This window comes from Cibotium barometz, chromosome 16 (genome assembly GCF_041138505.1).
Source record: "Cibotium barometz isolate CiBa-2024 chromosome 16, ASM4113850v1, whole genome shotgun sequence".
NCBI classification, from domain to species: domain Eukaryota; kingdom Viridiplantae; phylum Streptophyta; class Polypodiopsida; order Cyatheales; family Cibotiaceae; genus Cibotium; species Cibotium barometz.
Genome location: NC_141061.1, coordinates 36,569,450 through 36,584,262, shown reverse-complemented (window position 1 = coordinate 36,584,262; position 14,813 = coordinate 36,569,450). Strand labels below are relative to the sequence as shown.

Genomic DNA, 14,813 nt, shown 5'->3' with positions numbered 1-14,813 from the left:
GTTTTTCTCTAAGGTTTAAAAACCCATGAACCATTAATTATAATGCTTGGCCAAATGAAAAAGTGTAGAATAGACACTCTTTTATCACACCTGCGCTAATAGGGGCCTGAAGTGCATAAAATTTGATAAATCATTATATTTGTTAAGGATTTTGGAGAGATCATAGTACCTTAATCTGCTAAGGTCTTTTGTACCTTTTTTTCCATTTTATCACTGTAATTGCCCAACCATCGCATTTGAGGACATCAGCCATCTTGTCTCTCTTTCTGCCATTGATGGAAATGCCAGCGATTCAATGAATCTCTCTTAGGTCGGTCAGGGTCTCTCTATAAGCAAAGACTCTAAACAATGTTCGAAATCATGCAGACATATGAGGTTAGGGAGATGCATCGCATGTGACACCAGAACAATAGTTTTGAATCCATAGAAAATTTCCTCATGATTTTTAGAAAATATCTATGGAGGTATAATTCTAGCTGTTTGGAAGATAACAATTTTATGAGATACTCTGCACACGTTGCCAAGGGTTCTTCTGGTATAGTTGGACGTTAATATGTTCATCATACACACTCCCACACGAATAGTGCACGTGCGGGCGGCCGGGTCGCCTCACGCATAGCATGGAAGCACGAGGGTCGGATGATTTGGAGAGCAGCAAAGGAAGGCTTTCGCCATAGCCAAGTTTCCAAACCCTCACACCCACCGCTTTCAAGCTTCATCTTCAAATTCTCTTTCTATCCACTGCCATAGCCTCCAATCTATTTCTTCGTAAATAGCACTTATCATTTTTCTGCAAGCACAGACTGATGGAGGAGGCCCCCGATGTTAACGATTCATCAGACACGCCTAGCTCTGCAAATGGCGCCCTCTATTTCTCGCGGCTCTGAAAAGGTATGTAGGGTTTTCCATCTTGGCATGCATCTGTGCTGCTTGAAGGCATCAAAGTTGCAAAAAACACTCTCTGCATGATTAAGGAGAGAAAACCCCAGGGCTGAAATCTATGCAGGAACCAAAAAAAGGACCAAGCGCCATCCAGGAACAAGGAAAGCCAGAAACCCTAGGGCCAAGCTCGATGCAAGAAAAAAGGAAGCCAAAAATCTCAGAGATTAGCTCTGTTCAGGAACATGAAGAGCAGAAAACCCTAGGGCCGAATTCTATACTAGAACATGGAGAACAGAAAGCCCTGGAATCGAGCTCTGTGCATAAACAAACGAAGAAAAAGGCCCCAGGGCCGAGGTCTACACAGGAACAAAGAAAGCAGAAAACCATAGGGATGCTGGAACAAGGGATGAAGAAAAGCCTCGGGATGAAGTCCATTATGCAGGAACAAGCAAAGAAGAAAGGCCTTGGGCCGAAACTCATTATGCAGAAACAGGCAGAGCAGAAAAACACAAAGCCAAAGTCCATGCCAGAACAAGAAGAGCAGGAAACCCTAGGGGCGAGCTCTTTGGAGAAACCAAAAATGGAAAAAGCCTCAGGGCAAAGCCATTTGCATGAACAAAAGAAGCAGAAAGCTCTAGGCCCTAGCTCTATGCAGGAGCACGGAAGCCAGAAAACCCTGGGGATAAACTCTGTACAGGGACCAGGGAAGAGCACTACGAAGCGTCCTGAGGCAGGCAAGGGTAACAAAGTGAGCTTTACAAGTGATGCAGAGAGGAAACTTGATGGTGTTCGTTATCGATTAGGTGATATGGTATGGGCCAAGGTAAAGTCCCATCCCTGGTGGCCTGGTCAGTTGTATGATCCGGAGCTTGCTGCATCAAGTGCCATGGATTTCAAGCGGGATTCTTGTTTCCTTGTGGCCTTCTTTGGAGATAGCACTTTTGGATGGTTCTCAGAGTCAGAGCTTATCCCATTTGAACCTAACTTTGCTCAGAAGTCCAAGCAGACCACTGCACACAACTTTGTAGATGCTGTTGAAGATGCGTTAGATGAGGTTCGTAGAAGAGTAAAGTCAGGGCTGACCTGCCAGTGCTGTATTCCAACCAACACTCATGAAAGAAGGCAGGGAAGGCGAGGACTGCTTTATGACAGGCAAGTTCGGGAAGCTAGAAACGCTTTTGAACCTTCTGAGCTGGTCACCTTTATGAAGCACCTTGCTTCTTCGCCATTCTCTTCTTCTCAGAACATGCTTAGGACTACTGTGGCAGGAGCCCAGGCACATGCATTTCGAGTTTCGGCTTTTAGCAATCAAAATTCCAAATACAAGGAAGTTTTCAGAGATTTTGGGGATGCCATCCAAACTCATCAGATCGACATGCAAGGGCTAGATGATTCCAGGATGGTTGACAATTCACAGGAAACAGGCTGTAAGTTCTTGCTGAATAAGGGCCATAGTTTTCATAAATCTCAATCAAAGAAGTCGGGGGTTACTAGTGTTCTTCAAGAACAGGAAGAGGAGGATGGAGGTGTGTGCTCAAAGGGAAAGGAAACAGAACTAGGTAAACTCGAAAAGGTCAAACAACAGGCAACAAGCTCTGTTGTGTATGGGACAGGCAAAATTAAGAAGCGCAGTATGGAGAAGAAAGTTCGTTATGAAGGTAAAACTGGCACTAAGGGAAATAGCTCAAAGAGTAAAGGCTCCAGACCTGCAGAAGATGGAATGCTAGGGAGTAAGACATTGAGCACGGAATTTTCCCAGGATGCCCAGGCAAGCACAGGATATTCCCTGGATGCCTCCAAAGAAAAGTTTGGGAGGGACCTTGGAGAAAGTGGAAAGAATTTTGGACAAACAGAAAATCACAAGGCTATTACCGTTTCTGATGGGTGTACCCAAGATTCTTTGGGGTCAAAGTTTAGAAAGGATTTTGGTCCAACAGAAAATCAAAAGACTCTTTCTGATGCAGGTACTACAGAATCCCTGCAGACAAAGTTTCAAAAGAATCTTGGGCCAGTAGAGAATCACAAGGGTGTTGCTGTTTCTGAAGCAGATGCCACTGAATCCCAGGTGCTGATTAAGAAATCAACAGCATTCAAAAGGTCAACAAAGAAGGAGAAGGCTGGGCATGTGGAATCAGATCAGTTTTTAAATGCCAAAAGGACTGTTGAGGATGAGGTCACAGAGGTCTGTAATGCACTCCCTGAAAAGAAAAGGAAGCGAAAATTTTTAGCTGGACCTGTACGAAAGAATGATTCTGAGAGTTCTTCAAAAGAGAAAACTAGGCAGTTAGTATCAGCAGACTCAATGTCTAGGTTGGTGTTGCAACAAGCAGAAAAGGATATTGGTGGCACAAGGGGTCAAGAGTATGGTCTCAAAGAGCAACATGCCGAGCACTTGATGGCAATTCGTAAAGAGACTGCAGAAGATTCTTCTGCAGTCACTCCAGAGTTTGTTGCTGAGGCTGGAACATTGTTACAAGAGGAGGTTGTGCAGGAGAAACAAGAGGATAATGATGTAGTAGGACCTGTGGTTGGTGGAAACGAACTCTTTAAACCAGGAGAATCTATCTTGCAAGAGGGAAATGCCATGAAGGCTAGCAAGGAGAAACATGAAGACATTGTGGATACAGACACTGTTGACCTTCGTAAAGCACTGGATGTGCTGGCATCTAGTGGCATGTACAGTGAACTCAATACAGACCATTCAGCAGTGGAAGGTGGTAAAGAGCATGTGGACAGCATGGATACAGGCTCTTTTTTAAGGGAAGGTATAAGCTTTAAGGAGTCGAAGTCTTCACATGTTATGGCTGACTCAAGCTTGCTTGTTTCCCATGGTGCTGGCTGTGTGCAGTCATTTGTAACTTGCAATGCTGTGGAGGGTTTGCAAGACAGTAGTCACATGAAGAAGGAAGTTGTTTTTCCTTCGAAAGATGGCCAGGAAGGGAGAGAATATAGTAAAAAGGTCAAGGAAGTGAAAGCTTTAAAGTCCTTGCCTTCTTCCAACAATGTGAATGCTTCCAAGAAGAGAGTTTTTGTAGAAAAGGAGTGCCTTTTGAAGGATTCGAGAGTGAAGAGTAAAAAGTTGAAAACTGCTATTTTGGGGAGTGCATCTGAGCCTCATGTGGGTTCCCGTGGTTCGGATGATGGGAAGTCACAATCTCAAGATTTGGCTGAGAAGAGTGTCAGACCTCAAGACTTGCATAAAGATCTTATGTCTGTTGCCGCCAAGCCTTTGGATGCAATCAAGGAAGATTTCTTTTCGGATGTACACAGAGCGTTTACAAATTTTAGGAAGGCTGTGTATCAGTCAGATCCTGATGATCCATGTCCACTTGCTTTAGTGGACAATAAAGAGGCTGCGGGACCTGAAGCAGATAGTAGAAAGGGGATTGAAGAATTGAAACAACCAGCACTGGTAACTCAGGGAAGTGAACAAGCTGAAATCACCAACAAAAGAGATGGGAAGTTTCTTGAACCTGAACTCTCTGAAGTTGAAGATGTCAGGACTGAAAAGGGTGGTATATGGGAAGTATCAGGACGACGGAAACGGTCTTGGGAAGGCATCTTTGCTGACCCTTCCAAACTTTCCAAATCAGCTTCCTCTTCAAGAAAAGTGTCATCTAGCTCGATCTCTCTCAGAACTGCAATTGAAGCCAAAGTTCCTGTACATGGTTCAAGGGGGGTTTTGAATCGATTTGGTCAACGCATTCCTAGACCGCTTGTTGAGGTAGACAGGATATCAAATCATCCGTCTAAAAATGTTTCTCAAGAAAGAGCTCTTATAATTACATTTCCACACGGCTTCTCTTTGCCATCAGAACCACAGCTCAGGGAAACATTTGCTAAATTTGGAGACTTGAATGTCTCTAGAACCAGAATGGACTCCAATCGTGGCTCTGCTCTAGTTGTATTTCAACACACACAGAATGCAGAGGCTGCTTTGAGCTTTCTGAAGGAAAACCCTGTTTATAAAGCAGCTCATTTTTGGCTCAAGCCAAGAGATGTGGATTTGGGAGAGCTTTCTTTAGATACAAAGGAGAGCAACTCTCTAGTAGATAATAAAGAGAGACCAGATTTGTCACCTGTAGGTAAACAAGACTCCAATATTGCTTGCAAGGAAGGAATGCTCGTCTCTGCTGGAAATGATGACGTCTTTGATGATCATATACAGTTCGAAGATAGGAGCTCTTTGCCCCAAAAATCATGCTTAAGGAAAGCAGATGATCCCTTGCCTACTGGGAAAAATGGTGCACGTGTAACTTTCCAGTTGAAATGTGGAGTTGAGAATGCCCAATCATTGCTAAGCACTAGTACTTCAGGAAACATTCCAAATGCAGATCGAGTGGCTTTCAAGTCAGGTCATGAAAAGTTTCCTGGTGATCATTCTCCCAGTGTTAGTGCAGCTTCATCATCTCCACATGTTCCACTTGTTGGACCTAGATCTCTTGGTCCACCTGTTTCTAATGATATAGCTGACCGGATGATGATGTTGCTGCGCCAAGTCCACGACCTTGTGGGGTCGTCAGGCTTTGTTTTATAGTCTTTGTCAGACTCCTGTGGTTTTTTTGGTTGGAGGGCATGGATTTTTGACATAGAAGTCACTGCTCTAGCTTCATGCTTGTATAGGGTTCTTGCACAAAGGAAAGATTAAGTTGCAGATTCTTGTGGTTAGCTTGAGTTTTCATCTTTTGAATCTGGTAGTTCCATGAATCTCTTAGCTCCATGAATTTCCTAGATCCCATGTCTGACAGGTTATGTCAGGTATGAGAGTGTGCACAATTTTTAGGGTTGGGGTGCAGTTTGACGTCTGGCGTTCCATTTGAATGGGCCTGAGGCAAGGACAACACTTGGATGGGCCTGGGCTCTTTTATTTCATTTTTGCAAACGATGTTGGCTTTTGAATATGCTATGGATTTGAGTCTAGGATGCTCTTCTGTGTAATGCTTTTCATACTGTACGTGTGCGCGTGCGCACTAATCTACTCAAAGAACATTCTAGGACAACAGCCATGACACTTCTTGGCATGCCCATGTACGCACGTGCGCGTGCAGGCGGGATCTGTGCGCATGTGTGGCATCAACAATATTTGCTATGCCTCTACTATGATAAAAAGCATGCATCAGTGTTGTCCTAGAATGTTCTGTGTGTGTAGATTCTTCGAAAGTTTAAACTTATCATGCTGACAGCCTCTTCTTAGTGTCCAATTTTATTTTTTGTCTGTGATGTGTGTGAGTTGGGACCGTAATATGGAAGATCTGGCATGAGTTATTCTAGTGGGTACCCAACAAAGGTTAGATGGAATGGGTTAGCTCTTGAAGCTAGCGTAATCATGTTGTGAAGGACTCCTTTTGATATCTAATGAAGCTAGCAGAGTTACATTGTAAAGGAAGCGCAGGATTATGACACTCTTTCTCTGTGTTGGCATGTAGTCAATTATTGAAAAGGTGACAGATATTGGAATTTGGAATTAAAGCAGAACTAATGTTTTTACATGACATAGGTTGCAAGATTAACAAGTAAAAACTGATTCTTGGGCTTTTGTTTCTTAAGAGTGTGTAAAGTAAGGGTCATCTTTGACTATTTGTGGTTATAATGTGAACGTCAAATTGTTTACTCCAAGCTTTTGAAGGGTCAGAATTGGTTCGCATTGTTTGTGGTTATGGTGCAAGACATTCAAAGCGATACAGAATTGTAGAAAAGCTGATTAAAACCCTTCACGTTTGCTAGCTTTTTGGCATTTTTTCACTCTTCCTCAAGACTATATTTTCTAAGGATAGTAGAAAGTGCCATAGGCAAAGGCCTTCGACGTGGACACAAAAATGGTAAGATGCTCACAACGTTCCCTAAAATGTTTAAAGGACCTTTTGAAAATAAGCATGAGAAAACCACTCCTATTATTAAAGAACCAGTTCTTCCTAGTTCTAACCAAGGTAGTCCCAAATTTGTAAACAAGCTGTTTAAAGTCACTCTTACTCCAATGTTAATTGCTCTATAGGTCAACATGGTTTTGCTTGCCCAAGCTACTCTAAGGTGCTTTGCCATCTTACTTGCTTAAACGGGTACTAAACTTTTGTAAGACGTAGCTGGAACATATAAAGCAGCCTCACCTTTGGCTTAATGTCAAATAGGAAAGTCTATGGACTTAATGTACATAGTTGCTTAAGACTAGTAATAATAGAGATTGGATCGTTTTTAAGTTTGTATGGCTTGTGAGCTCTTCTTTCTTCCTCTTCTTGCTTGCTTGCATATTTTTACTTACTTGATGATGCTTGTTTGAATAGGTGTTATTGTAGGTTTCTCTCTTCCATAAGCTTCTTCTTTTTCCATCTTTTGTGAGAGAGAACCATAACGAAGGACCATCTCTTCTTGCCTCCATCTAGGCATTAAGAGCTCTCTCTTCATCTCTTTGGCAAGGAGCATTCTGGAGCACATCCACATAGGGAAGTTGCATTTGTAGCTCGAAGGCAAGACCCAACAATACATGCTTCAGCAAGACCAAGGTAAGCTCTTGACTTGAATATATTTGACGCTGTTGCCGGGGACCTAGGACTTAGCTTCATTTTTTCATCCATTCCAAGTTATTCGGATTACTAAATATCACACAGTGTCGATTAGGAGGTTGCACTCCGAAAAACATACGATTTAAGTCATTGGATGTGTTTGTTTGTTGTTTTTTATTTTGATTTAGAGTTTATTTTGCTTTAGAGCGTTTTATTTTCATCTATTGGTAGGACAAAACCCTAGTTTTTTAATGATTTGCATGAAATTGGAGCCTAAGAGGCTTAGATTATATTACTTTGATGTAAGGATTAGCTTAACAATTATGATTAAGAGTGGAATCCACTCTGAAAACATGAGCATTGAGCTCCATTAGGTTGAATTAGAGTGAAATTATCAATTTTTGTTTATGCATTACATATTTTTTTCAGAATTTGTACATGCATTGTTGAATTGGTAGATTATAAACATGCTAAACCGTTAAAATAATAATAATAACATATTTAATTAGTTATATGATAACCATTAATTAAGATTAAGATCATTAATCACACCTCATAATTACAAAAACCATCAAAAACTAGACCAAACCAACTCTCGACGAGTAGGAGACATAAGGCCGCTGTCTTGCTAAAAAAAGGTATGAGTCTGGACACGTGAGCCTATAGAGTTGAGCCTAGATATGTGAGCCATGAGTCTGGACATATTAGTCATGAACTTGGACACGTGAACTTATAGACATGGTCTATGAGCCTGGAGATGCGAGTCTAGAGAAAGATATACCTAATATAGTATGAACCAATTATTATTGCCACAAAGACTCGTGCGAACACACCTCCCTATGTCCTTAGAAGATTTTCTTGTCATACAATCTATACCAGCTACAAGTTCTAAGAAAAATTATCTTATTAGAGAATTAAGTACACTTATTACCAATAATTGTATACCAATCTTATCATAGGCCTAGTTTCTAGATTTCTGTGCATCAGGTATGCTCATTTTATTTAAGAGAAGTATGTAAGCTGAGTTCATATAAAGAAGATGGGAGCTTGGACATGTGAGTTTAGAGGCGTGAACTTGGATATGTGAGCCTAGAGACATTAGCCTAGAAGCGTGAACCTAGATACGCGAACTTGCAGACGTGAGCTTGGAGATGTGGAGACGTGAACTTGGACACGTGAGCCTAGCAGCAAAAAAGAAATCATCACTTTTGGAAAAAGGTTATTTTGAACCCATTCTTAGACATAATTCAAAAACACTATGGACATTTGATACAAACTTGATTTGGACAAAATGTTAGAAATGATAATACAAGCAATTATAATGCATCAAACAACACTTCCTCAAACCCCTAACAAATGACCAGCACATAGCAAAGTGCTTTCCAGTTAAGAAGGCTAGACTCCTTCAGATTCACCTCAAGCGAGAAGCTTCGGGAGGAAATGAGCTAATGAAACATAGACGTGAGTGGAGAAACAACAGAACTCCTAGAAATAGGAGCTACCGATGGGCCTCCAAACTCCAGATTCCCCAATATGCTGTGTTAACATTGTCTTAAATTTTATGAAGAAGGCGTTCACCTATTTTTGGGTGCAGAGCTCTAGTAAAGGACCGGGAGCAAGACCAGGAATTCACTCCCATAGGAAGCGGGCGGTCTGGCCGTATCCAACAGCACAATGTTTTAAACATTTGGTGATCCTGATCTGGTTTTATTCCAAGCGAACCATGACCAATAAATAGCCCAATAATCATAGAAATCAAGACATGGACAAAGGTTTCCCCACAACAAGGGCAAACAGGAGTTACGCTCTCCACAAGTGCCCATTATAGAAGCACCTTTACCACAAAACCAAGGTCCATTTCTTCTCCATTTGGACGAGGAACATGGAACACGAGGAGGGGCAAATGAGCTAGTGTCTGGGACTACCTCATTCCAAAGGTACCCACAAGGATATTCACAAAATGTGTCCTCAATTAGCAAGCCTACAACCTCAAAGCCAGGTTGGCAGAAGATAAGTGTCATTGGAAACTGTGTAGCCCAACCCAATAGGGCAAGAGGTCCCGTACCTTGAAATAGAGGGTTTCACACAACCACCTCCTTACATTCCACTGTCACATGAACACATAGAAGACATGCTAAGGATGGCATTCAAAATGGGAAGGGGGTTGATAGACCAACATAGCACCTAGAGGCTTAGAGTTGGGAAAAACCAAGCCAATTTACATCTCAAGGATGATGACTACATTTGATGGAACTAGAGATCCCATTCAATACCTAGAGAAGTTTGATCAAACTTGTGAGGCCGTGGAACGGATTGATGATCCCATAGGGTAAGAGATTGTGTATCCTGAAACGAAGGGTTTCGCGCACCACCTCCTTATATTCCACCATCATGTGAGCACGCATAATGGCTCACAGTTGGGAAAAAACAAGCCAATCCACATCTCAACCAAATTTAATGAAACTAGAGATCCCATTCAATACCTAGAGAAGTTTCATCAAATTTGTGAGGCCATGGGATGGATTGATGATCATATAGGACAAGAGATCTTGTACCTTGAAATAGAGGGTTTCATTCAACCACCTCCTTATGTTCCATCATCGTGTGAACACGCACACGCGAATATGCAAAAAACATGCTGAGGATGGCATTCAAAATGGGAAGAGGGGTTGTGGACCAACATAGCACTTAGAGGCCCAAAGTTGGAAAAAATCCACATCTCAAGGATGATGACCAAATTTAATGGAACTAGAGACCCCATTCAATACCTAGAGACGTTTGATCAAATTATTGAGGCCATGGAATGGATTAATGATCCCACCAAGATCTTCTCATTCGGACTTTGACTTGAAGTCAAAGTAGGCCAGTGGTTTAGGTCATTAAAGCCACTTGAAAAGGCCGTCTATGAGGTCTTGAGACACACTTTATAGTGGGCTTGTCACCATCCAGCGGAGCCAAATAACATCCCATCACACACATCTATAACCTCAAACAAGAGAAGGGTGAAACAATACATGACTATATTACTAGAACCAAGTATCTCCATATGAGATGCAATTCCTGCGAAAGTGGGCGAACGTGGGGCTATCGCTCACCACAATGGAGGCCCATCACACACATTAGCTTCAAGCAAGAGGAGGGTGAAATAATGCCAGACTATATTGCTAGAACCAAGTATCTCCATATAAGATGTAGTCCCTGTGAAAGACTTATCCCATCACACACATCTATAATCTCAAAAACAAGAGAAGGTTGAAACAATACAGGACTATATTGCTAGAACCAAGTATCTCTATATGAGATGCAATACCTACAAAAGTGGGCTATCGCCCCACCACCACAGTGGAGCCCAATCATACATGTTTACAGCCTCAAGCAAGAGGAGGGTGAAATAATGCCGGACTATATTGCTAGAACCAAGTATTTCCATATGAGATGTAGTACTTGCGAAAGACTAGATGACTTATCGCTCATCAAATCGTCTCAAGAGTAAGAGGCTTCATGACCATCTCTACAAGTCTAGACACTGTTATCGAGATAATAGACCTAGTAAACAATATCCAAGACAAGGATATAGAAACCGTCCACCTGAACCAAGAGATAGGGGATGCATCATCCCCAAAGCCTCAACAGTTAAGGGTGCCCAACCAGTACTAACTAGAGTCCTAGTCAAGGACATAAGCTTAACAACTATATAATGGCTATTGAAGATCGTTGGGAAAGTGTTAATCCGTGATGTGGCTTAAATCGTGAAAGTGCAGGTTCATAAGCCATGAGACTGTTAATTAGTGCGAGACCTGAACTCGTGAGATTGCAAGTTTTTTGGCCGTGAAGGGATATTCCATGAAATGGTGTTTCCGTAAAAGTGCACGTTGTGAGATGTAATTCCGTGAAGTTGCAAGTTTTGATTCCGTGAAGTTGCAAGTTTTTTAGGCCGTCAAAGGTTATTCCGTGAAATGGCCTAAACCTGTGAAAGTGCAGGTTCTGACCCTCATGATTTTTTATTGAAATGATTCTATGGGTCAGCTAGAGCATGACATGCGAGCAACAGGTTCTTGTGCACTTATGCTTCACATCCAAAGGGACAACAAGAGCATTGTGAGTTTGTCTTTGATGTGCTCATAAGTCTCCGTTTACAGATGTAGGAATTGATCCTTGAATTTTTTGCTCACATGTTGTCGAGGTAGTAAGTAAGACTACTGGTTGGTTGCTTGAACACACAAGCTCTTGTGTAGGTGCATGAGAGTGGTTGAGTGACTTGCTTGGGCCTCCATTCTTGTCAAACTTTAGGTGAAGCTGTTGGGGTTGAAGTCCGTGGTGAGGTTTTCTTCACATTGTTCGATTTTGGCAACCATATGATGGGATTACCATCATAGTATCCTTGTTTTTGAAGTACATGCACAAGCACCCATGTTTGATGAACATGATAAGTTGGTGGTTGATGATTTTGGTGATGAGGCTTTCTTCTTTGTGCAAGCTTAGGGGACTTTGTGATGCACTTGGGAATACAAGCTTTGATATTATCTTGGTAGTACTCTTGTGCTTGCAATAATCTTTTTGGTACCCACACTTGTTGACTTGGTGGAGTTCTTTGAGGAACTTGCATAGGCTTTTGTGGATGGTGTTGTGAAGTACTTTTCTTTTTCCTTGGCCTCTGAGTGCTGCGTTGAGGAATAGGCTTTGACTATTGAGGCACCCAAATTTGATTGGCACCTTCATAGTAGCCTTGAGCTACAAGTAGCTACTTTTCCACCCACATCTTGATACTATTAAGATACCTTGATTGTGGTTGTCTTGGTGGAGTTTTCTTTGTTGAAATGTCAAGCTCGTATACAGTTGGAGGATAGCACATGGGTGCTGACAGAGTGACAGTATGGTAGATAGATATCGTGTGGTGTGTTTATGACCGTGTCCAGCTGGTCATGTGTGGTGTGGACATTACATTAGGTTTACTTTTGTAGTGTGGACATAACACTATGTTGTGTTCTCCTTTGTGTGTGTGTGAGAGATGATGACTATGGCTTCTCTCCTTCTTTATGATTGATGGATATGGATTAGGGTTTGCTTCTCTTGTGTGTGTTCCCTCTTGCTTCTGTTTTTTATCATGGTATCAGAGCCTGGTGCTCAACATTAGGGTTTGTGAGTGAGTGAGAGAAGAGGGAAGAAGAAGCTTGAAGAAAAAGCTGTGAAGGAAGCCATTGGAGCTTGGAGCAAAGGAGAAGCTGTGGAGCACACACCAGCATCAGATCTGAGATTGGTAAGTGTAGCAAGACCCCCTCTGCGGATTGCAGGTATCAAGAGCAAGTGTAAGAGAAGATTAAAGGTGCAAAAGCAAGCAGAAAATTTCTGTTTTGAAGCTTTAATGGAAAGTTTATGAAGGAGTGTGTCTTGGCAAATGTATTGGATCAAATGCAAAGCAAACACTGAGGCTCTCATGTATTGTGAATGAACACATGTATTAGCAACTTTGGGGCAAGTCATTGCATGGAAAATTGATGCATTACAGGCAATTTGTGAAGGAAAAAATTTTGGTTTTTTGGACTCTACAAAAACAGAGAACATGTGCCTGGTGGAGGATCGAATGCGGAAGATTGAAGCAAAATTGAGCCAAACCCCTTATACCCATGTTAGATTAGGTCATAACTAAGAGGCCTATCATGTCAATGGTGTAATGCCCTCTCCCCAGAACCCCTACAAGCAGGCTTCTGTTTTTTATCATTCTTTTGGGTTGCTGTGGAAGGTTTAGGGTCCTCCTTGACTTTGGTTGTTGGCACTGAGGTTGCAGGTTTGAAACTCATAGGCATGGTTGACGATAATGAGGCTGAGAAGTTTAACCTCCTCTTTGGCAATGGATTTGTGCTTAGCCATTTTAGCTGTTGTTCTCGATTATTGTTTTCAAGGTTCTAAAGTTGGTCTTGATCGTCGGCATCAATGTGATGAACCATCGACTAGCTTTTCCCTCTAAACATAGGTTCAACACATGTACCTTGGTGGGACAGTTGGGATTTCCAAAGGCTTCACAACTATGTTCAAACATTTGAATGAATTGAACAAGGTCTATTGTTCCATTGTATTTGCCCATAATTTTGGAAATTTGTATGGCTGTATTTCTATATGAGTCACTGAGGCCGTATGTGAGTGCTCTTGTTGTTGGGAGAGACTCACTCGATCCTTGGGCTACCCCCTTCCTAGACTAGTCAGTGTGTCTAAGGTGTGGGCATGATAAGCAACAAATAATCAAAAATAAATACCCATAATAAATTAAAAACATCAAAAAATGTAATTTTAATAATTTCATAACATGCCCTGGGATTGAAATACAACTATCTTCAATTGATCTCATGAACTTAGGAAGATGCATCAATCGACAAGTCTTCTTCCCACAACACATGTTGCTTCAATTAATGATTATGCACACAACGAACCTAATAGTGTATTACCATAATCTACGAGTCTACACATAAGAGTGGATATATGTACATTGTCTTAATCGATGAGTCAACACATATTGCTTCAATTAATGATTCTGCACACAACGAACCTAATAGTGTGTTGATATGAAAAGTGTTCTGTATATGAATGATGACGCTTAACACGTTGACAAACAATGTAAGCGAAAATAAAATTTGCTACATCCATTTTCATATTAGGCCAATAGAAGTTTTCTTTATAAGTAGTCAAAGTAGAGAGTATGCCATGATGTCCTATATAAGGTGGTGCATGCATTTCTTATAAAAACAACCTCTCTATAGGGTGCAATAATGCATAACCTTTTTTTGAAGAATAGAAAACCATCAACACAAGGAACTATTGAAAGGCAAGTAGTTGTTATGTATAAGTGTGTTCCAAGAATTTAAAAAATCAAGATCATATGCATAAGTGTCATGCATAGCATCAAAAGATTAAATGTGAACAACAAAAATGTTATTTATTGATGGTATGTAACTCAAAGCATCAATGCCAATATTAGCATGACCCAGTTGATATTAAATCATAGGGTGAAAGTTTTGAATAAATGAGGCCCATTTAATATGACAATTGGAAACCAAGGGCTGACTAAGAAGAAGGTGTCTAATGCTCTACTAGTCGGTCTTTATCAAGAATTCTAAACCCATGAGATAGCGTTTCCATATGCGAAGAGCATGTACTACAGCTAAAAGTTCCTTATCATAGGCACTATAATTAAGCTCTGAGGGTTTTACCTTTCTACTCTCAAATGTGAAGGGATGTCATCTTGCATTAAAATAGCTCCTACATCAGATCCACTAGCATCAGTGTGACAACTATTAAAAAGGGTCTAGTGAAATCAAATAGCTGTAAGATTGGGACATGAGTCAAAATATGTTTGAGACGATCAAAAGAATTTTGTTGGTTGTCTTCCCGAAACGAAAACAATTTACTATTTAAGTAATACAGTTGAAGATAGGGCAATGA

General features: G+C 41.3%; 1 protein-coding gene across 2 annotated transcripts; it reads left to right on the top strand.

The window, feature by feature from the left end:
• Positions 1-514: 514 nt before the first annotated feature.
• On the top strand, positions 515-5,820 carry LOC147630602 (uncharacterized). 2 transcript variants are annotated; one of them, XM_086810539.1, is made up of 2 exons: positions 515-891; positions 1,007-5,820. In XM_086810539.1, exons 1-2 carry the CDS (start codon positions 823-825, stop codon positions 5,417-5,419), a joined length of 4,482 nt encoding a protein of 1,493 aa, XP_086666665.1. In that variant the 5' UTR covers positions 515-822; the 3' UTR covers positions 5,420-5,820. The 2 variants fall into 2 exon arrangements, with proteins under 2 accessions (XP_086666665.1, XP_086666666.1); XM_086810540.1 differs by having other exon boundaries at positions 581-891; positions 990-5,820.
• The last annotated feature ends 8,993 nt before the right edge of the window (positions 5,821-14,813 follow it).

Excerpts from the sequence above, each read along its gene's own strand:
- LOC147630602 (XM_086810539.1), top strand. The coding sequence starts at position 823 with ATGTTAACGATTCATCAGACACGCCTAGCTCTGCAAATGGCGCCCTCT. Across the intron at positions 892-1,006 it reads TTTCTCGCGGCTCTGAAAAG|GAACCAAAAAAAGGACCAAG; the intron begins GTATGTAGGGTT and ends AAATCTATGCAG.